At 42.0% G+C, this 22,102-nt stretch overlaps 1 protein-coding gene across 1 annotated transcript in view; it reads left to right on the top strand.

Moving 5' to 3' along the window:
* Positions 1–22,102, top strand: part of LOC106489616 (coiled-coil domain-containing protein 162-like) — a 30,704-nt gene that overhangs the window by 4,032 nt on the left and 4,570 nt on the right. Inside the window, 13 exon segments of the mRNA XM_067294587.1 lie at positions 2,184–2,337; positions 3,948–4,172; positions 5,156–5,388; positions 7,137–7,281; positions 7,711–7,795; positions 7,798–7,830; positions 8,888–8,997; positions 9,831–9,980; positions 10,150–10,203; positions 13,714–13,866; positions 16,364–16,501; positions 18,087–18,266; positions 21,006–21,215. Of these exon segments, the coding sequence (XP_067150688.1) occupies positions 2,184–2,337; positions 3,948–4,172; positions 5,156–5,388; positions 7,137–7,281; positions 7,711–7,795; positions 7,798–7,830; positions 8,888–8,997; positions 9,831–9,980; positions 10,150–10,203; positions 13,714–13,866; positions 16,364–16,501; positions 18,087–18,266; positions 21,006–21,215 (1,870 nt within the window).

Below are 22,102 nucleotides of genomic sequence, written 5' to 3'. Positions count from 1 at the left end.
TAAGCAGATTATTAAAGGAGGGCATCCTTAAAAAGCTGAAGTTACATTCAAATAAAGAAAATAGAAAAGACTATAAACTGTGACAGGCTAAAAGTAAAATGATTTGAGGCAGCCCAGCAAAGATTTTGAGGAACAATTTTGCTAAAGGCATCAAGACTAGTAATAAATCTTGTTTCAATTATATCAGGAGCAGGAAATCCGCCAGAGAGTCAGTAGGGCCAGTAGGTGATCAGGAGTGATCACTGAAGATAAGGCAATAGCACACATTTTTACAAGTGATTTGTTTGTTTCTGTATTCTTTGTGGAAGAGCTTGAGGAGGTTCCCACACTAGAACCTTTCTTTATGGGGGCGAATCAGAGGATCTGCCTCAAATGAAAATGTTACTAGGGGAAATGATGGGACAAATGAACTGAAATGAAGATAATTAACAAATTACCAAGACCAGACAATATTCTCCCAAGAATTCTGAAAGAACAGAAAGATTAAAAAAAAAAAGCTGAAGTACTAACTGTGGTATGCAAATTCTTGATTAAAACTGCCTTGATACCTGAAGATTGGAGGTGGCTAATGTGGTGCCACTTTTTTCAAAAGGATTGCAACAGTGACCTGGCTAATCACAGGCTGATAAGCCTGATATGTATAGTGTGCAAATTAGCAGAAGCTGTAATAAAGTGGATGCAAATATGATGTACTAGGGAAGAGCTAACACATCTTTTGGAAAGTGCAGTCATGCCTTACAAACATACTGGAGTTCTTTGAAGGAGTTAACTAACATGGATAAGTGTTTGCTACAGTTTGTCTGGATTCTCTGAAAGCTTTAATAGCTTCAAAAAGGGCTCTTAAGGAGTCTAAGAGCCGTTGGACATGTGAGGAGATTGTCACATTTTTAAATAATTTGTTGAGATTTAGGAAACAGAAGGCTGTAAATGAACAGCTTTTTCAGTGGATAAGGGAGGTCACCACTCTCACAAGAGTCTCAGGTGTCTCCTCTACTGTTCAGATATTCATAGATGACTTTGAAAAGGGGCTGGAGCTGAGGTGATACAGTGTGTACATGGTACCGAGATATTCAGGATACCGAGGGTGAGGCCTGGTTGGAGAAGGACCTTACAAGACTGAATGCCTGCTCAGTAACACAGCAGATGGAGTTCAGTGTTGGTAAATGTGAAGGGATGCACCTGGGGGGAAAAAAAAATCCCGCTGTAAAAAATGACGGGCTCTGACTTGACCATTACCATACAGTAATGAAATCTCAGAGTTATGACAGATAGTTCTGTTAAAATTTCAGCTCAGTAGCAGTCAAAAAAAGAAGGTAAATCAGTTCCCTTTAGGAAATGTATAGAGCACAAAAACAAGAGTATCACTATATCACTGAATAAACCTATGTTGATGAGCCTATGCAGTTCCAGTCCCCCATCTCAGAAGGACAGAGTAGAACTCAGGAACATTCCCAAAAGGATGAATGATCAAAGGTATGTTGCACAGAGTGTAGTTAAAAGTAGCTTTATGTGTATGATTGCACAGCACAATGCAACACAAGCATTATGAGCTAGCTCAGTCTCAGAAGCAGTATATATATGTTAGAAGAGCGCTCTACCTGGTTTACTAACTCCTGCTGCTCTTCTGGGCTGTGGAGTGTCTGCATGGCCCTGGTTCTGCTACATATGTGACCTAAATCTCATGAAAATCACTGGGGAGTGTGGTTGCTAAATCCAGCTCTGGACTCCAACTTTAAGTATCCCAAAATTGAGGTGCCAAAGGTTTATAACCACCATCTCCTGAATATTTAAGTTTTTCCCACTTTGTATAGAACATTATCTTGTTACCAGAAATAGATAGTAGATCTCCTGATTTATTACCAGTCTGCTAGCTACCCAAGGATCCCTCTCCATTAACACTAGCATATGTTTTACTTTAAATGTCCACAGTAAGACATACTTTCACAAATACATCTGCATCATCAACATTTGTGTCTATTTGTTTTTAATGGTTATATCTGCTGCTATCGGAGAACTGATATTCCGTTCACTCATAGCACCTTAGCTATGACAATCTGTACAATCTGCACGGATTGGCATGGTCATGTCAGTTTATGATGATAAGAAAGTGATTTTTTTGTGGAACATTTGGAGAATTTCAAAGCAATCTTACTTCTTAATACAATAATTTGATTCCTTTTCAGGGAGACATTTTTGTCCTCTGGGAATGTTTCAGCCTACCAGAGTGTTACAGACAGGATATGCCGTGCGTTGCCTCCACTGAGTAACTCTGTGATTCAGAGTGCATTTGCTTCACAGCTAAGGCTCCCACAGCTTCTGGATCCTCAAAGCTGCAAGGTGGGTAAAACATACTCTCGGAGGCACTCTGCCTCTGTTTGCACTGCGCTCCTTGGAGAAGGAAGTGCACTGAGGTGCTCACTCTTTCCCTTCCATGGTGCAAAGAACCTAACAGCTAATAGCTAATTAAAAGAATTCCTATGATCACAGCTAATTAACTTGATTCATCATTTGGGGTCCTAGAAAAAGTTCTCTACATCAGTGAATCACATCGATGTCACCAAAATGCAATTATTCTCAATGATACGTGTTGGAATATTTTGCCTATCCTGACTCCAGTGTTGATGTTTCTACTAACTTTCAGTTTGGGGTAATTATCCTCCTGAGCTCTCTTGTCACCTGGCAGCAGTTTTGATTGCCCACCATGTGTGTCATGGATGTATGTAAGGTACTTAGGTACTGTCTTCTTAGCTGTAGTGTCACACAGAGCTACACGATGACAGATTAGATTGTGCTACATGCTAAAAAGGCACTCTGATGACACCGGCAAAAAAAAGCTGGTCAAATGTAAAGGGAAATAAAGATGAGCCTTGCTAGTGTATTAGCATGTTTCAAGGTAATAGACATTTCTTGATAATCATTCTAACTTAATGTTTCCTCATTTTCATTCCATCCTGCTAATTAGCCACTATTGGTTCACCTTTAATAATGACTTTGCCAAGCAGTGAGTTATAGGAATACAATTTTTTGCTGTCCCTGCCTTGATCTAGGTGATAATGATACATAGTTCCCCTTTAGCATAACTGAAAAATAGGCTTTGTGCTTGCTTATGAAGTCTGGCCATCTTTGGTGAATAATATGTAGGTTATTTTGGGAACCTTATCCCCATCCCTCTGAGATACGACAGGGATACCCCAGCTAGGGACCTGGGAGCTATTCTGTGGAGGCACAAGTAGCACAGACGCAGCACCTTGGTAGAAAATACTCTGGAGTGCATCTTAGTGCTTCTTCCCAAGGAGTAATAATAGAGGAGTCTCTCTTTTCCAATATATGACCTGCTCTCAAAGTGAGGGCAGAGTGTGTCACAAATCAAGTAGCAGCTTGGCCTCTGAGTTACCTTTTCCTGATCAGGTTAGATGGGACTCTCATAACTGTCTGAATGCTGCTTTTATTTATGAACAGTTGTCTCTATTCTTTTAGACACTCATGCATTTTCCATGGAGGACATTCCTAATGGATGGAGGATTGTTTCCAGTCACTGTCAACAGCACAATTAATATAAACTACAACATGCAGGTACACTGAGACAGCAGCCTTGAGCTTAGATAGCCAAAGATATAAAGACAAGATGAATCTAAGATGTGGGAGGAAAACAAACAAACGCTCTCTTGTTTCCTGTCTCTGTTTCTTGAAGAACAGGAGTGAACAAAAAGCATCTCCTCCTTTTCTATCCAAAAGCCCGTTTTAACATTTGCTTTGTGTTTGATCTTTCTGTAAGGCAAGCAGAACATTTATATAGATAATGAAGCTGTACTTGTCATTTTCCAAGTGTGGTAGAACTAGAGAATCAAATACTTCTTATGTATGGGCATACGTTTTTTTAGGACCACAGTGCTTCAAGCTTGGGATCCATTTGTTTATAACACACAAAAAACCTATGCTCACAATAGCTGAGATTTGCTGTTACTTGCTGTGCTCTGAGCAACACAGAACATCACAGGCTCTCCCATCGTCCCCAGCTGTGCCTGTGCGACCTGAGTGATGCAGACCAAAGAGTTGCTCACGGGGAGCTGGCTGCAATGCAGTTTCTGCTGGAGGATGTACTGCAGAACAGCTGTGGCTGTGCTGTGGAGGATCACGCTGACTGTCAAGCCTCATTAGCTAAGAACAAGCAGGTACCTCTGACAGCTCAGTTCATTTGGGATTGTACAGCTTCTATGCAGGACCCATTTTACTTTCTGCAATCAGATCTCTGTGAACATAAGAGACCTGGTCCTGAGGTATGCTGTAAACCTACTCCTGGCTATCTGATAAGAAGCAAAGAAAACAATGTTGTTTCCTATAAGCTCTGAGTGCTCTTGAGAGAAGCCCTTGTGATAGATGCCCTGTAAGGGCCTGCTGGTATTGTCAGACCTCTGGAGAAAATGAAGACTGTCCTGACTTCTCCCCACCCTTTGCAGAAGTTTAGGAGGCAAGAACTCCAGCTTTTTCTTTAGCAAAAGCCACTCAGTGCAGAGGGGAAAGCAACAGCCTGGCCACCATCTAAGAACAAATCTAGTCAAGAAGAGGCAAGGTAACTCCAGGCTGTACTTCCCAGAATATTTGCACTGTGGGTATGTGTGTGAGCAATGGTTGCTGGGGACACCTAGAACCTGCCAGAGTCTACACAAAGATCTGGTTCAAGGACCAGGTAGAGATTCAAACAGTTTGGGATGGCAAGCAGATACAGGGATAAATTTGCAAGGTCAAGTGGTCGGAGAGGACACATTTAGTTACCTTAAAGTTTATTTTCTTTAAGATCTGAGCTGAAAGTTTGATTCTTATGATGGTACTTTTAGTCAGTGACCAAGCAGAGAGTGTTGCTGTTGAAGCTATTCACTTGAGGAAAGCAGCGATAAAATGAAGAATTTAGCTGTGTAATTTTGTTCCCATCTTCTCTGCAGTATGTGAGTACTCATTGCAATCAGAAAGTACCCTGGGTTTTTCCTGTACTGAAGGACACTGGTGTAAAAGGGCCAACTGCAAGTTCTTATTGTGCAATAGCCTGTTGCATGTCTCATACCATTGTATAATTCTTGAGATGCTATTAAGCAAAAAAAAAGCATGTGAGAAGCTTGTCATAGCTTTTTGAAGTAAAGCATTTTCCTGTGAATTTCAGGAGAATTTGGCAGAAATGAGGAACTCAAGTTCTAACTGGTTGCAGAGCAGGAAAAAGACCTGCAAAGTTTTGCTGAGGCATCATGATCCAGTCACATCATGTAACTTGCTGAGATCTTTTCTAATACTATGGAAGCAAATGGAAATATTAAAGGCAGAATGGGGTCGACTCAAATTGAGGACTGAGGATATCAATACAGTTCCTCTCTACAAAGAGTTTTGTGAGCAATATGGGTGAGTTACCTTTGGATGCAAGAGTATTCCAGAGTGACTGAAAAGATGAAAAATGAGAAGAATCTCTGCCTTCTCCACACCATTTTCTTCCTGTCACTCTCTTTTACTTGCTTTTTTTTTTATTTCTACCTTTCTTTAGTTTTGCTTATAATTTTCCTGGTACTTTCGCTTTTCTCAAAAGGCTTGTGAGCTACTTTTTGTTTCTTTGTTTCAATATTGGTTTTTTTCCCCTCTTTTAATGTCTATTCAAATTGTTTGCTAATGGTGTTTTCCAAGTGCATTCCTTTCAGTCATGAGACCTGCCTTAGTATTTCAGGCCTCCTAAACAATATTAAATAAAGTACTTTAATAAATGGAAAATTTGGAAGCCTGTTATGTGAATTTTAATTATAGCAGAATTCTTCCTAACCCTCCTACTTGGCTCGCCTTTGAGCAATCGAGAATAGACAATTGGAAATTTCCATCAGAGAGGCCCTTCTGGAAGCAGAAAAATGGAACATCATTTTTAAAAAAGCCCTGTCCCCGGAAAACACAAAAAAGGAAGTGGAAGAGCAAGATGGCGCAGGAAGGATGAAACCTGTGCATGACAGAGCTGGAAAACAGAATTCTTGTGCAGGGGAGCAGGGACGCAGGAATGCATACGGGCCTGTCCCTACAAGGCCAAGACATTTTAGACTGAAAAGCCTGAATCCACTGCAGGAAGTTTTTATGTAATGAACCGATATCAGAATTTTTCCATTCTAGTCTCCATATAGCCATATCTGAGTATCACCTCCCAGGCATTACCAGCAGATAGGAGGGGGCACAGTCCAATACCAGGGTCCCATAGCTCGCAGGAGGGCTGCAAGGCTGGGGTATGAGTTCAGCACGTGCAGCCAACAGTGACTTGAGTTTCCACCACGTGCTGGGCAGCGGAGGGCATCTCCCAGCCACTCTGCACCTGCAGCTCTTGCTCCTGGCAGCTGCCAGAGGTCTGGCTCAGTGGTTATTACGTCCTGGAAGACAGACAAGGTCTCCCTCCCCAGCAGCTTTCCTTACACTGGCATTTAAGCAGGAGGAGTTTCCTAGCTGCACGTGCAAGAGCTCTTTGGTAGCAGGTGATCTGCTGTGGTGGGACTGTGGCACCTGTGTGTACTGTACTCACAAATCCACCATGTCCCCCTCCACCCCACCCCATCCATCCCCTTTCCCAGGTGAAAGCTTCCTCCTTCCCTCCTAGCACTGCGCTAGCCTTCAAGTTGTGCCACCCAGGGTTTAAAAGGCAGCATGATTAAAGCAACAAAATGTAATGAGGTAGGCATGCCTTGCTAATGGCTCCTCTGCTTCTGTGAGCAAAGGGTGCGTCTGCCTGGGCACTTAGCAAACCTCTGATCAGACATGAAGGGGAGCAAGGGGAGGAGGTGGAGAAAGTCTCTCGGTCTATTTGATCGATGGTGATAAACAAGTTCTCCCTGGTGGCCAGATTTCCCTGCTTTATCTGGTTCCTTCCCCTCAGTTTTATTTTTATGTTATTATAAGCTTGAAAGAGAGATTACTGAACTATGTAATATCACAGGATCAGTAAAAAAGAGGCTGCTCTGCCCCACCTGTAGGTCGAATGCAGAGAGTTGGGTCTTAACGGACTTTCTTCATGGGTTAGGAACAGGGGCAGGGCAAGTAGAAGGAAAGTTAAGGTCCCAGGTCAGTAAATGCAAACAGAACAATTTTGAGAGAGAATGTGTGAACTATCCCTGTCTTGGTGATTCTAGCACTGTTGTCCTGTACCCTGCCGTGAAGGCCTTGGCCAGACAAGTGGGCACAGAGGAACTGTTGGGAGAGCCTGTTACAAGCACTCAGCATACGCTCCCCCCCCCACCCCGAGGAGTGTCAGAAATTGAAATGAAGGTGTTCCGGGTAAAGGGAGATTATTTACGGGGCGTTGCGGAGCACCATCCAACGTCATGTTGTTCTGCAAACTCTGACAAGCACAGCGCAGCCTGGCGGGGCCTGTGGGGGCCGTCATGGGGGGGGAGCGCGGCCGGTGGGGATGACCTGCGAGACACTCCATTGGCACCTCTGCTATACGGAGCAAGATGCGTGTCCCGGGGCAGCCCAAAGCAACAAGACACTCTGTCCCTACCTAAGGTTTTTGTGGCACAGAGCTACATACACTGACACCCTGCAAGGATATGAACCTTGATACTCTAATACTACTATATTTTAGAAAAGAGTGGGAGGAGGAGAATTGCTTTGGCTTAGTCTAGTAGGTTTTGATAGCTGGCAAGTTGCTTTGTAAGTGGTTTAGAGATTTTAGTATGAACTAAGTCTTGAATGTAATTCTAGCTACGAAAGCTTCTGGAAAGCCTAGAAATCCACATGATCCATGATGTGCAGAAGAAAATTAACCAGGAGATGACTCTAGTGACATCTGAAAGAGCAGGCAAGGGAGCAGCCTCCCCACTGGTAAGGAGAAGTAAAATACTAAAAGTGTTTTTACAGCTCCCCCCACCTCAGCCCTTCCTGGAAGATGTGGGAAAGCCAGGCTGGGAGTGGGAGAAGCAGCCCTGATGCATACAGAAGGCAAAGCGCTGTCCTGCCCACGAGCAGGAGAGCGGGTTTCCTCTCAGCTCCCTGGCTTCCCCACAGATCTGCCTGGGAGCCAGGGACCAGCTCGGCCACAGGGAAAGTATCACTGATGAAAAATGGCTTGCCCTCAGGAAACTCTTCTGTTTTTTAAAGCCCATGGTGTGAAAATCCAGTAATGTATTTAGCAGCAGGCAATGAAGAACTGTGTGCTGATACATACAATATATCCATATACCACACACCCATCTGCGTGGACATGTTTATCCTGTCCATTCAACAGGTTCAGATCCCCTAGATCTAAGATTTCGCTTTCTTTTTATGTAGTGTATATTAGCCATAAAAGACAGTTTTGCAAACAAGGCTGAGCACTAATTGTTCTGGAGTTTGCAGGCAGCCTGAAATAAACTGGCAATTAAAAGTCAGATTTTTTAGTATGTTATGTGTTTACTTTGTACAATTACTGTATGAAATTGGGCAAATTGGGTGTTCACAAATAGTAAAACAAAGAAAAAGTGGAAATAAAAGGGAAGAAACATGTGCCCAACTGCCAGTAGTTAAGGTTGCATGCAGCCATAATTACTGTACGGAAATGTTCAATTTCGCACAAAAGCCATGTTCTTTTCTCAATATTTACACACAGCTCCTATACACAATTGGGGGCCAGGTCCTTATTGATGGAACTGGTCCGTAATGAAATTGTGTTTGGCTTTGATGCCAGAACAAATTTGATATTGCTGCTCAACACAGTTTTTGTAATGTTTGCAATGATATTTACTTTTTGTTGTAAATATTTTAGAAACTCTTAGAAACCCTAAGCCATAAAGTTTACCCAGTGTCAAACCCCAGGGATTACTGAGGAATCAATATATTTTGAATCTGATACCCACTGATATGTGGTTTATTCTGTTTTTTTTTTCTCCCTCTGTTCCTGCAGAGCTTTGGAAACATGGAATAATGCAAGAAAATTTCTCAGTTGTATGACCACAGATAGTTGAAACATTTGTTCAGAAGCTAATGGAAAACTACCAAGAATCAGATGCAGAGGTACATAGTCTATATTTCTACCTAAGCAACAGTTAAATCATGTTTACAGCTTTATTTATTAAAGCTCTTGTCAATCAATGACCTGAAGGAGTAAAACACTTCTTAAGCTTATAAGCTTATAGTCAAATTATGTTGTTAAGTGTTTTGTAATAGCAGTATTGGCAGTGAGCTTATGTATCGTCCTGCTGCCTTGTGCCAAGTTCATTTCAGATCTCAGGACTGTAGCAATGCGGAGATGAGTTAGGGTTGGGGGTTTATATGCAGTGCAGGATTGCAGGGCTTCATGCATGGATTCAGTAGCGGGAACTCTTCTTCCTGAGTCAGTGCTGAATCAGGGGTCCAGCACACTGTTAGGAAGCAGTTCTTATTTTTTTCAGTGAAATTTAAAGAAAATGTTTTGACCGCTTTTGGTTAAAAATCGTGACATACAGTTCTTGAGAGGGGATGTTGGCCCCAACATCTTAGGCAGTTTCTGAGCTGATGATTTGAATTGTCTACTGTAAATTCTCTCTAAGCTTCAGATGGAAAAAAATATATTGTATAGTTGCAGTCAGAAGCAGTCAAAAAACTGAAGAATCTGTTTTCCATTAGCTTATTTAACTGAAATAAGAATATTTTTACAGCAACACAATTATTCCAGTGAAATTGTAGATTGGGCAAAAAACATTTGCATTGAATAATTTAAATTTTTGCTTCATTTTGGTACTGCAGAAGCATTGAATTTACAGTAAGGTGACCATGTTTTGTTTTGACTTTATCATTTTGACATAGACTGTATATAGCAACTCTTGGGACTCAGGCTACCTGTAAGTTGTCTTATTTTGTTTTCCTAGGTTACTTTTAAAAAAAGCCACCTCCAGCAGTGTCTCACTGTACTGGGCCGTGACATCATGGCCAGAGAGTGCAGCAACTTTGAGACCTACTTCATGTTCTATGAAAATATTCTCCAGCAGCAACATCGTCTCCTTTACCAAAAAGAACAAGTATTCTCAGAGCATTGATTTGAATCTTTGGGATCAGGGGAAGGTGGTTTTTCTGGGTGGGAGGCAGTTGCTAACTAAAAGGAGAGTCTAGCTGTCAGGCTGGGAAGCAGCTGAAGCAGAGTTGGGCTATGCAAGTGTCGTCACTGTACGCCTTTGTGCTTTGCTTCAGGAGCTGCACGTGGTAGAGGAAGGTGGCAACCTAAGTGATATGGCTCTGACGCAGGTTGGTGGTGATGGTCTATCAGTTGGTGGTATTTGGTGGTCTCATTTGGGGCAGAGTCCCACTGTGCAATCGCATGGTGATGGTCTTTGAGGAGGAACACAGTGGGCTTTGGGGCTGCTCCTTCTGTGCTTGTTGATGCTGGAAGCCACGCCAGAAGGAACTGTGAAACAAGGATAACCTGAAGGCAAAGGTAGCGGTCTGCTGTGCCCTGGTTTGTGTTCAAAATGGATGATTCGGTGGCAGCCTTTTAATTTAAGTGTGATGGGATTCTACTGATGGGTCTCTTTCCCTGCGCGAGGCATTTCCCCAGAGCAAGTCTGTCTTGTGCATTGAGTGAGATAGAAAACACAACTGAGTCAGGCACTTAGGCTGCACTGAAGTGCATGTACCAGGCAGGCTACATCGTGGCTGCCTCAACAACTTCTCTTAAGTGCTGAGTACTCGACTTTGCAACTTCAACTGTATTCTTTAGGAGAGCTGGCATGTGTGGGGAGAATTTTCTAAATAAGCAAACCAAGCCAAAAAATCAGAAATGCCATCTCATGGTATCATGTAATGTCCATGTAAGCTATTAGCTGAGTTGGAGGTTGGCTTCATCAACACATACTGCCCTGCTAGAGGCAGGATCCAATATCCATGTCAGCTTGTCATCTTCTGTGGAAACCTACGCTATGGAGAGGACTGCTTGGTTTCAGGGATGTTTGGACAGCAGTGTTGGAATACTAGTATTTTGGATTTCTTTCCTGGGTTCCTTTTCTAATCTGTCCTAATTGCTGGCTCCAGTATTTGGGTTTTTCTTCCCTGGGCTTCTTATCGCCCCACTTTCTCATGCTCTTTTCAGATTTTTGCTCCCATCTCCTCTTCTGTACAGTGTTTTGTCAGCAACCTGTCTTCTTTCCTGATGTCACTGTCCTACCTGCATGTTTGGGGAGGCTGGCATGAGAGAGGAAATGAGAAACATAAGTCAGTGGGGCTTTCCAGGAGTCTGTGGGCAGTGACGTCTTTCCTCCCTTCCCCTTTGCTAGCCAGTTGCCACCAAATCCTTGTCTCATCTGCCATTTCCCTCAAGTACAAGATAGTTTGTCCCTTTTGACTGGCCACCTGGACAGCTGCCTACTGTCTCTGGGCTCTGCTTCGATCCCAGAAGAGGCTTCCACCTCCCAGTTGCACTTCTTTCTCTCTAGTCCAAAGCAATTAGCAGAGGCTATTGCAAGTCTGAAGAGACCGAGCTCAGTTGCTTGTGAAGGTGCTAGAAGCCGTGAGAGAGGCTCAGGCACGCTGGTCATAGCAGACCGGCAGATAATTTAAAACCTAAAAAATCTCTAGGGAGCATATGTGAACTGTGTACCCCCCACTCCTCCCAAGTCTTAGCATTTTGCCAACTTTTTGCTGATTTCACAAAAAAGACATCCAAAACAGAAGAATACTACTGCTGCTCTAAATAAAGATCACCATATTTTTTCAACAGGGCTAAAATATATGTATTTTCCCCAAGCTTCATTTTCGGAAGTCTCTCGGGAATGTTTGCTCTAAGACAAAAATTGATATGAAAAATCTCAACTCAACAAACAAAACCCCAGTGAAGTTATAAGCATTTGTGACTTAGATCTGACGTGTGGAGGTGTCAGGTAACCTATAAAGCAGGCTGTGCTGTTGGCTGTGCCTGTAATGTGCATTTGTGCCTATTTGTTATGTTAATAATGTAATTAGTTCAGAATGATTTTTTGCTTTCGCCCATTGTGCTCATCTTTGCAAATGCTGTTCAGTGGTATGAAAATAACCAAACATTTATACTTAGCAGTGACCTAGCTATATGAAATTTAAACTCTATCATTTAAATCTATTTAAGTTCTATCATGTACCTTCCTATTTGTACTAACCTGAATGATCTTTCTGGGAGTATGCTAGTGCTGTGTTGACAGGTACCAACAAATGGAACACATAATTGTTTTTATCATTTATTAAATGGTCTAGATGTACAGGCTTATCAACAGACAGCATATTTGCTCCAATAAATGGAAATCACAGCTTACTGAACACAACCTAGTCACAGTTCTTCTGATGCTCCCTCCAGGAGGCAAGGGAGGATACGCTGCAGGAGGCAAGGCTCACCCACATAGCACATGCACAGGATCCTCTCCTAAAGTCGGACTCCCTAATCCTTCTGCACCTCTGTCCTCTGCACACATTTCCTTCTGTCAGCTCTCATACCCATTAGTGAGGAGATCTTTCTTTCCTGATAACCAGAAATAGACATTTTAGGGTTTTGAATGAAACCCATGCATTTGGCTTCTTCAAATATTGATCTAGAACTGCCACAATCCTTCATACTGTTTCCAGGAAAAAAGAAGAAATGTTTCTAAAACCAACAGAGATGTACATAATAGATTATTCTGTGGCATAAGAGGATTATTTTCATCTAGCTGCTCAGTTAGGAAGTTATTCAAGCTTTTACACTTAATTCAGTATCACATAACATATTCAGAGCTCTGGATTGTTTGCTCCTAGGCTATGGCATCTGTTCATCTGTAGCTTTGCTCATTCACTTTCTCTGCTGTGATAGATTGCTGGGCTGAGTCATGGAATGATTATGGAAATCACTGCTCTCTGAGCCCAGCTCGCCAACTTAGAAGAAGAAAATCTTGGTCTCAAAGAGAAGATAAGAAAAGAAATATGGGATGAATATGAATCATTAGTGCGGAGCCTATTTGTAACTTGTATCCATCTAAAAGTAGGTACAAAATAAGAGGGGGTACTGATAAGTCTTTTTTGTGCTGCTGTATAACTCAGTCAACACATGTAACACACAAAGGAAAAAATTACTGCAGTGTGCCAGGTGGATGAACGGGTGAATCATTTATCTCCTGCTGTGTACTTTAGAAGCACACAGAAAGAGTGATGGGTGCTCTGTTTAGTTACAGTGGTGGGAAATTTTTGATTATAATGCTTCAGTTTGTAGTATCCTACATTATTTTTTTTAGAGACTTCAGCTCCACTAGGTAATAGTATTGCCTTTGTTTTCAAGTAGTCCACTAATTTCTTTGGGGCAACATATGCCATTACTTACAAAAACAAGGATGTCCCAATCTAGAGGATAAAAACTGACCTGATTGTTACCGTATGCAATACAGAGCAACTGCCTGGATCAGATCCCTAGGGTCTAGAAGGCCAAGGTCTGTGGTCAGGGCAAGAGTGACTTGAGCAGTACTTAGGGTGAGCCTGCTTCTCACTAGAAAGCCCGTTCTTTCACCATGATGCTGCTACTTCCATTAAATACATACATCCCAAGATTGCCAACAGGTTGTCTACAAATGGTACAATTGAAATTCCACTTCTTGTGGTGTTTAGATGCAAAAAGAATATTTATCTGTCTTCCTGATACTTTGATTCTAGGGAAAGAAATATCAAGCAATATCATGTGGTTGTAGCTGAGAGACTTATAAATCTTCTGAATGTCGCTTTCCCATATGTGCATTTGTCATCTCTTATGGGTTCTGTTTGTAATTGCAGGGAAGGTTGGATGATTATTGCCTTAGCATTGACCAACGGGTGTTTGAAATCATCAGTGAAGTGAGAAGAGAAGGAGTTGACAATATAATTGATCTGAAGAAAAAGTTTGGTTCCACTAAAAATAATGACAACTTGAAAGAACATTTGTCTAAAGTAAGGAAATATGTATCTCTGTTAGTAAGTGAGCACAAGGCTGATATCCTGGCCTGCTTTCTGCACAGGTGAATATCAAAGATATTGAATTTGAATCTGAAGAACTGTAAATGTGAGCTCACACTCAATCAAACCATGTTGTTGTTGCCCCTTTATGGGGTATGGGGAAGAGAATTTGATGTTTCAGTGACCCAGAGAAGTCCACTGATGGGAGTTTTATTTCCTTATCATGCAAACTGGTCACATAAATGAGTACAGGGTCCATTTTTCAAATTGGAAATACTTAGAATCAACAATATATTCAACTTCATATTTTGAAAAAATGCCCCCAGAACTGATGTTCTGGGAGTTTTAAACTAAAACCTAGAAAGTCATTTCCAGACTACAGCTTTCAAATCAATCCCTTTTATAGTCAAAGATATCCCTGCTCAGGAAAGTTCAATTTGTACTAAAATTATGGTAGCATAGTCAATGAGTGAATACAGATGAGATCAAATGCGTAACGGCTAAATACCTCTGTCTAAAGCAAATATGCCTGCAGATCTTTCAAGCAGAGAAGCTTGTGAAGGGGGATATAACTGTAGTGATAACCTAGTGCTTTCAACTAGGTTCAGTGGGTGATAGGGAGGCCCAGGAGTAAATGAGGAAGGAAGAAAAATGGAAGAGGTCTATGTGTGAGAAGGCTGCAGGGAGACTTGCACATTCCCGCTCAGGAAGGACAGTGTGCAGAGGCAACAAACAAGGAGAGTGAGGAGTCCCTGCATGGCGATGTGAGCAGTCATGGAAACTTGGTGGGCTGGTGCACGCAGCTGAAGCATGGCCATGGGTGGCTACAGGCTGTTTAAGAAGGGTAGGCAGGGAAGAGAAGGAGCAGGAACTGCACTCTGTGTGCATCTGGAGATATACTACTGAAAGACTATGGGTCAAGGCCAGGGGAGAGAGGAACATTGGTGATGACATGACTGTGGTGGGGATCTCTTACAGACTGACTGGTCAAGGGGATTAATTGGATGGGGCTTTCTACAGATAGCCAAGACAAGTGTCCTGATTTCACACCTTGGCCTTCATGGGGTTTTCATTCATCTGGAAATCTAATGGTGTGTGTGGTCACATAAGTCATCTTAGTCTGCTGTGATTATGAGATAATTGAATTCAGGATCTGGTGAAAGGCTGCAAAATTACACTAGAGTGCTAGGACGTGGGACTTGAGAACAGCTGACATTCAGGAACTGCTAGGCAGAATCCCTGGGAAGCTGCCAAGAAGGAAAACAGTGCCCAGGAAAGCTGGGTGATTTTTAAAGAAAACTTCAGAAATTTCAAAAACAGCTGCCCTGTTATGCAAGAAAACCAGGAAATTCAGCAGAAGCTTGACCTTGCTTGACTAAGCAGGGAGCTTCTTGAAGGACTAAAATGCAAGAAGAAAGTGTGCAAGTAGTGGAAACATGGACGGACGGCAAAAGCAGAGTATCAAGACATTTCTGAGGCCCATAGTGGTGAAATTAGGAAGGCTAAAGCCCAGTTGCAGGTAAAACTGATGAGGCACTTGACAGATAAGAAGGAGGGTTGACACTGAATTGTAGAGCTTCAGTTCAGAGGCACCTTGAGAAACTTGAGGACTGGATTACAAAAGCCATGTGAAATTCATGAAGCAGGAGTACAAAAGAGGTGGAGTAGCCCCACGCATCGGCACAGGCTGGGAGCCAACTGCCTAAGTGGCAGCCCTGCTGAGACAGACCTGGGGGTTACAGTGGACACCAAGCTGAAGACAAGCCAAGAGTGGATAAATATGGCAAACTATGTACAGGGCTACTGCATACAGGTTGCACGGGGAGCTTGTGGGAACTCCACCTCTGGAGATGTTCAGAACCTGGCTAGATGAGGCCATGCTTCACCTGGTTGAGTGTTGTCGACAGTCCTGCTTGGGGCAGGAGGTTTGACCAGATGACCTCCAGAGGTCCTCTGTAACGATCATTTCTGTGATTTTTGCATAATGGAACTGCTGTCCTCTGCCATAAGGACAGTTTTCAGGAGCCAGCCTGCTATTTTGAACAAAGAGGGGAAAACTCCTCCCACCACTGTAGTACTTGTCATGAATCCACTAATTTTGTTCTTATTAAGGACATTGTAATTAGGGTGAAACAGGCTACTGAATATGATGTGAACCAGATTCCCCATTTGGCTATATGAGAATGTTTATCACCATTAGCAATATTTCATTTCTGTTGCGTTTACCTGCTTGGTATCTTGGATTTGATTTCTTTAATTTTTTTACCCAGTTCCTGGGCAATGTTCACATTTCCTGTTTCCCTGGAGACATTGTAATGGAAATTTGTTGCCAAAGGCTGAACCATTTCAAGCTGCGAAGCTTGAAGATTTGAAAATTAAAATGAAATACAAACAGTTCCATGCTTTTACAATAGTATTTATTTCAAAGCCACATGTTCCTCCCCAGGGAAAGTAATCTTTGTGGGTCTTCTCTTCCTGACATCTTCTTTAGCAGGAACAGCTGCAGTTCTTGCGGGATGAGAATATCAGGTTAGGCAAGCTGGTGTGTAAGCTGAAGGCGCTGAACTGTTGGAAACAAACCGCTCAGAAGGCACAACTCTCTGCAAAGCTTAGAGATGCTGAGAAGGTGGTATTTCCCTACCATTTTGTTTGCTATTAGTGTCTTATTTCCTGCAAAACTGATGGTCAGACTGGGCGGACTCACTATTATGCAGTAAGTCTATAGGCTTTCATCATAACTGCAGTTGTGAGGTATGGAGTCTAAACTTTTTTTTTCCCCTCTAAATTATGGGTAAAAAGGTGGTCTTCATATGTAAAGATAGTGAGACAAATCACTGATGCCTGCCTGAAATAAGAGTCTGGGAAGTATGAGTAGCCTATAGTATTCCTAATTCAGATGTTAACTCAGAAGACTAACGATAACTATTTATCAAATTAACTGTTTCACAACTGACCAAAACATATGAAAAAGAAAGACAGCCATGAAGGGAAAATGAAATCAGCTGCTTGCTTGGGCGGAGGCTGAGGTTTTTTGAAATTGGTATCTGCTTAAAGAAAGCAGAACACAGCATGAGATTTATAAATTTAATTACAGAAATGCAAGATGAAGCACAAAGATGACTAAATGAAACTAAAGTGAGATGCATGGAAAGAAAAGTGCCTTGCTGCTTTAAATGAGGTTGATTAGAATGGAACAAACAGGTTATTGATTGTTATATGGGTTAATCAGCTACACATGTCAAGCCAGGTGAAGGCTGAATGGATCATATTTGTTAATTTAAAATGAGTAAAAGCAGAGTGGTTTTTGTGGGCTTATTAATTTTAAACACAAATAAAACTGGATGTGCATACACTTAGTTAAGTTATATCAGGGAGATGCTAAATCATTCAAATGTTTTATTAATTCATATTAAGCACAGATCAGTCAAAGATGGATTGAGTTATTGCAAATTTGTGGATTTAAATAAGAAATAATAGCTATCTTTATAGGATTAAAAGAAAAGTCTGAAACAGAGAAAATAACTGTGAAAATTTGGCTTTTTTAAAATGATAAATTAGCTCATCTTGCTGAGACATAACTGCCTTGTGGCTGACTTTGAACTGATCTAAGAATTTGTATTTCACTGTCCTCCATGCCCAGTGCAGAGGGAGCTGTTGTGCCTGGCACAGTAACATGTATATACACACACATTTACATTTGTGTTTAAACCAAACAATAAGACCCTGCCCTGAATGAAAACAAGCTACATCACACTTGTTTTTCCTTGAGAGGCGATGAAAGAATAAGCAGATTAGTATCTACTAATCTTTCTAATGAATAAGAGAGATCAAGTTTTGCATTGCTCTGAACTTGCTTACACACAAGAACTTGAACTGTTGAAATGTGCGAGTGTAATTAAACAGGTGCAATTGTACCCATAGAAAAGATTATTGTTATTTTAGTTAAAAGGGAATATTGACACCTCCAGCTGGAGTACTTATGCCTGTAAATCTGGCCTAAGAAAAAATGAAAAAAAAAAAAAGTAACATTTTCCTCTCTAATGAATGCCTCTTGTCCATCCTGTTCCCCACTTTGCCTTCCAAAAATCTGTCAGGCCTTTATTAGAAAAAAAATCAGAGCATTTCAACCCCAATTTACTAAAAATCCCTTAGAGATCACTTTTCAAGTAATCTAGTACTATATAAAAGAGAGAAAATCACTGCCCTCATAGTAGTTTCTGTTATGCTCTCCGTGTTTACAGGAAGCCCTTCAAAGCAAAAAAGAGCGGCTGGATGTGAAGGTGATGGCAGAACAAGAGGCGGCTTTGTTTGAGGGTCAGCTGGCAGCTGTGAGGAAAGCGCTGGCAGAATCTCAAGCAGACAACGGCAAGCTCAAGAAACAGCTAGAAAAACAGGTATTGAAATGCACTTGGTCCTCATTCATCAACATAGCATTCTCCTCTCTGTCTCACCTGCTTCAGTGAGCATTTTGCCCACTGTTACTCTAGAAGAGAAATGCTTTCACAACCAGTTGAATATTACAGTTACTGAAACTGGATATGTATTTTTATGGCATTGAAACAATGCATTCATTTGAGCCTTTTTGCCTTTGCAAGTAGAAAGAGCCAGGGAGAATCTTGGATAAAGTTTGAATCATGTACCAAAATCACAGCTACAGACACTATATTTATATATGCAATCAACAGTGCTGGATAGATGTTTTAGTACCAGAAAAAAAGACAATATTTTACTCCACACACACACAATTTTTAAGTTAGAAATCTTGAGGTTATGAGTGTTCCACTCCACCATTAAATTTCAAGGAAATTTTCAGGGGTGTTGTCATTAAATCCAAACCAAATTTGTTTCATAATTTTTACCATCTGAATACCTTCATGGATATATCACTGCCGTAACAAGCTCCCTTTCACTTCAACATATGGCTGCACACACTGACATGGCCCATTCCTCCAGGTCAAACTGAAAAGCATGCCCTTCATTTGCAAGATAATTAATGCCAGTCAACTTGGCTGTACAGAAAATAAGTCTTGTCAAACCAACCTCATTTTATTCTGTTGATAAGGTTACAAGTTAAGCTGATAAGTATAGTGCTGTAGGTGTAATACACATTTGGAATGACCTTGTAAAGCTTGGGTTAGCACCACATAACCTTTTTGTTTTTAAATTTAGTTATGCAATATCAACAAAAATGGTTTAAGAGCTAGTTTTTGACATATAAAAATGTATTATTTTCATGAAATGAAGATGTTTCTGATGGAATTCTACAGGGGTTGATAGGAGACCTGTTGATATTCACCATTTTTGCCAGTGATTTGGAAATAAACATAAAATTATAGATTATAAAATTTGCCCATGACAGATTTGGGGAGGAACGGCAGTGAATTTGGTGAGTAACATTTAGTAAATGACAGTGTGGGCAAAGCAGATGTGCAGAAACATACAGATGGCTTGGTAATGTGGGTCTCCTTCGAAGAAGTGTATGCACAAGCACACGAAGAACAAGAGGAAAGCTCGTCAAATACTTCTATGGAGTTGGGGGGCTGCGTCCCTGGAAATCGATGGAGCCGTAAAGGACGGGGATCAAAACAGACGAATGACCGACCATGCGGTAGTGGAAAGGGCAGATGTTGCAGCCTTCCAGTTTATAAAAGGGAGAATGGTACAGATACATTAAGAGTGGGTTTGTATCTTTACATGTAACACACTGAAATACTGCCTTTGGTTCCAGGGTGTACTACTTTAAAAAGATGAAGAAAAACTTGAGAGGGTGCAGAAAAGAATTACAAAAAATGGTGTGAGGGCTATAGAAAATGCTTTCTAGCAAGGGACACTTAAAAGGCTCAATCTATTTAACCTACCTAAAAGAAGAGTGACTTGATTACAGCCTACAAATATTTTTGTAGAGAGGTGAATAGCAGGTACTAAAGGATTCTTAGGCAAAGGCATAACAAGAGACAGTGCCTAGAAGTTGAGGCCAAAGTGAAAATGCTAAATTAGAAACAATGTTTTCAATACATGATTAACCATGGAAATGACAGTATGGCTGACTGTGAATATCTTCAGGTCAAGACTGGATACACTTTAGCCAAACCAGCTTGCTCATTCCAGTAATTGAGATTAATGTTGTAGCATGTGATATTAAAAAATCAAATGTGATACTCAGTTGCTCCATTCTGACCTTTTTAGTCTATGAAATTCCAGTCTTAGTAAGGCTCAGCTAGTTCCCAAAGATGAATATTTGGGCTCTGATGGCTTTTAACTCTGACTTTGTGTTCAAATTTTTTACTGGAATGGAGTTGCCTTTGATAAATTGGTTTTCTTCACTGACAAGCTGTCAATTACTTCCAAAAGACTCACTGCCTCTACCATTTTTCAAGAACTCCTTTCCCCCCCCCAGTTTCTGACATGAGCTTCTTGATCCTTCTCTTCTTCCTAATTTCTTCCTCTGTGATAGATTGGCAGATGGTGTTTCCAAATAGCAGACTCCGTTCCACAACCCTTGACAGTAGCGGGGGCACTTGACCTGGCATGCGGGGTTTGTACTACCACAGGGTACAAAAATGCGATACAGATTCTGAAATGTTGCCATGCTTACTGGCCTTCTCAGCGCTCAGGGTATAAACAGCAACGTCTGAAAACAATGTGTTTACTTTTCCCCCGCCTTGTTTATTCTTTTAAAGACATTCCACACGCAGACCAGAGGCGGATTGCAGAAAGCAAATTGCAGTGGCCCGAGGAAATGGGAACCGGCTGCCCTGTTTATTTGCGGTTGAACAAGTTCTACACATAAATGTTGTTTCGAGGCTCCTCTCTTGAGCGAGCAATGATGTAAATACAATATTCTGCTCCTGCTCCCCCTTACCAACCTAGATTTTATTTTGAGTTTAGGTCTGAGTCTGTGCCTTTCATAAACGAATCCAGATTTTTTTTACCAATGTTTCATTATCTTTTATAGGAGCTTTGTAAATACCAAGCCATGTGGTATGGGCTCTTTTCTCATTCAGCTCAGGTGGGGATGACACCACCAGCTTCAGAGAACTGCTCACCAGGGTTTAAAAGTAAATGTAAAAGGGTGTGTATGGGCATTGGGGGAAGAGATCCGAGTCCGAAACATTCATAATCTCATGTTGCAGAAACAAATGCTGTTGGAAGTAGAACATAGGAAGACACAAGAAGCCAGAAACAGGCAAATACTCAGTGCGGTGAAAGCTGAAAACATGGAGAAGATGCTTGAAGAGATGGAAGAAAAAGAACAGAGACTGAAATGCCTGATCAAGGAAGCCAAAAAATCTTCTAAAATAGGCCAACTTCAGCAAAAAAGGGTCAAAAAAGAAATGCAGCAGGTAACCTCATACTGCACATTAGAAGGACAAAGAAGGCAATGTTTCTGGAAGGACATGTCTTGGGTTTTATCGCTGCCTGACCACTTCCGAGCATACCCCGTCAGGTGTCCGGATTTCGCAGTGCTGTGGCATGTCCCTCCTCTTCCTCCTCCAGTAGCCCTCCCAGGGCTCTGCAGGAGGCTCCCACAGCATGAGCCTTGGCACCATGTGGGGGTTGCATGTGCTGGCAGCGTGGGGTCAGGCTGCACGTTTGGGTGGCATCTTGTTTCTGATATCTCATAGGCCCTGTTGTTAAGCCTGGTTCAGTGTCGTTGACCTAAAAAGAGAGTATGATTCCCCTTATTTCACAAATAAACTACCTGAGAGTCCATGTAAGACTGTGATGCAGTGGGAATGGTTATGCCGTGCTTGCCAGGAAACCCTTGCACCCTGACGGGAGCAGGGCATACGGCAGGCAGCTCTGTGGCTCGGGTGCTTTGGCCAGCCATGCATCCCATGCTGGGATTTTCCCTAGTGGCATTTCAGAGGCCTCTACTGCCACCACTGTCCTCGTCACCAGGCTAAATGGGGAGCTCTGGACCCTCGCTCAGGCTCTGCTTCCCTGCTGGGGCCACATTCATGGGTCTGCAGCGCCTGACACTTTCCTGGCTCTCCCCATGCCGTTTCCCAGGCAGGGCTTTGCTACCTCGACGCCAGGGCTGCAGAGCTGACAAACTGCTGCCCTTTTGTCTTATCTAGGCCATGTTTGATATAAACCTTCTGCCCTCGCCTCTTTGTTTCACATACTTTACACCGGTGTTTCCCAAATGCTGGATGACCAAATGAACACATTGGGAAGGGAACAGCTTTAATGCAGTCAGGCCACAGAAACAACGTTAGTTTTAACT

Source organism: Apteryx mantelli, chromosome 3, assembly GCF_036417845.1.
Source record: "Apteryx mantelli isolate bAptMan1 chromosome 3, bAptMan1.hap1, whole genome shotgun sequence".
Taxonomy (NCBI): domain Eukaryota; kingdom Metazoa; phylum Chordata; class Aves; order Apterygiformes; family Apterygidae; genus Apteryx; species Apteryx mantelli.
Note: the sequence above shows the minus strand (reverse complement) of the source record. Positions and strands in the feature narration are given on the sequence as shown.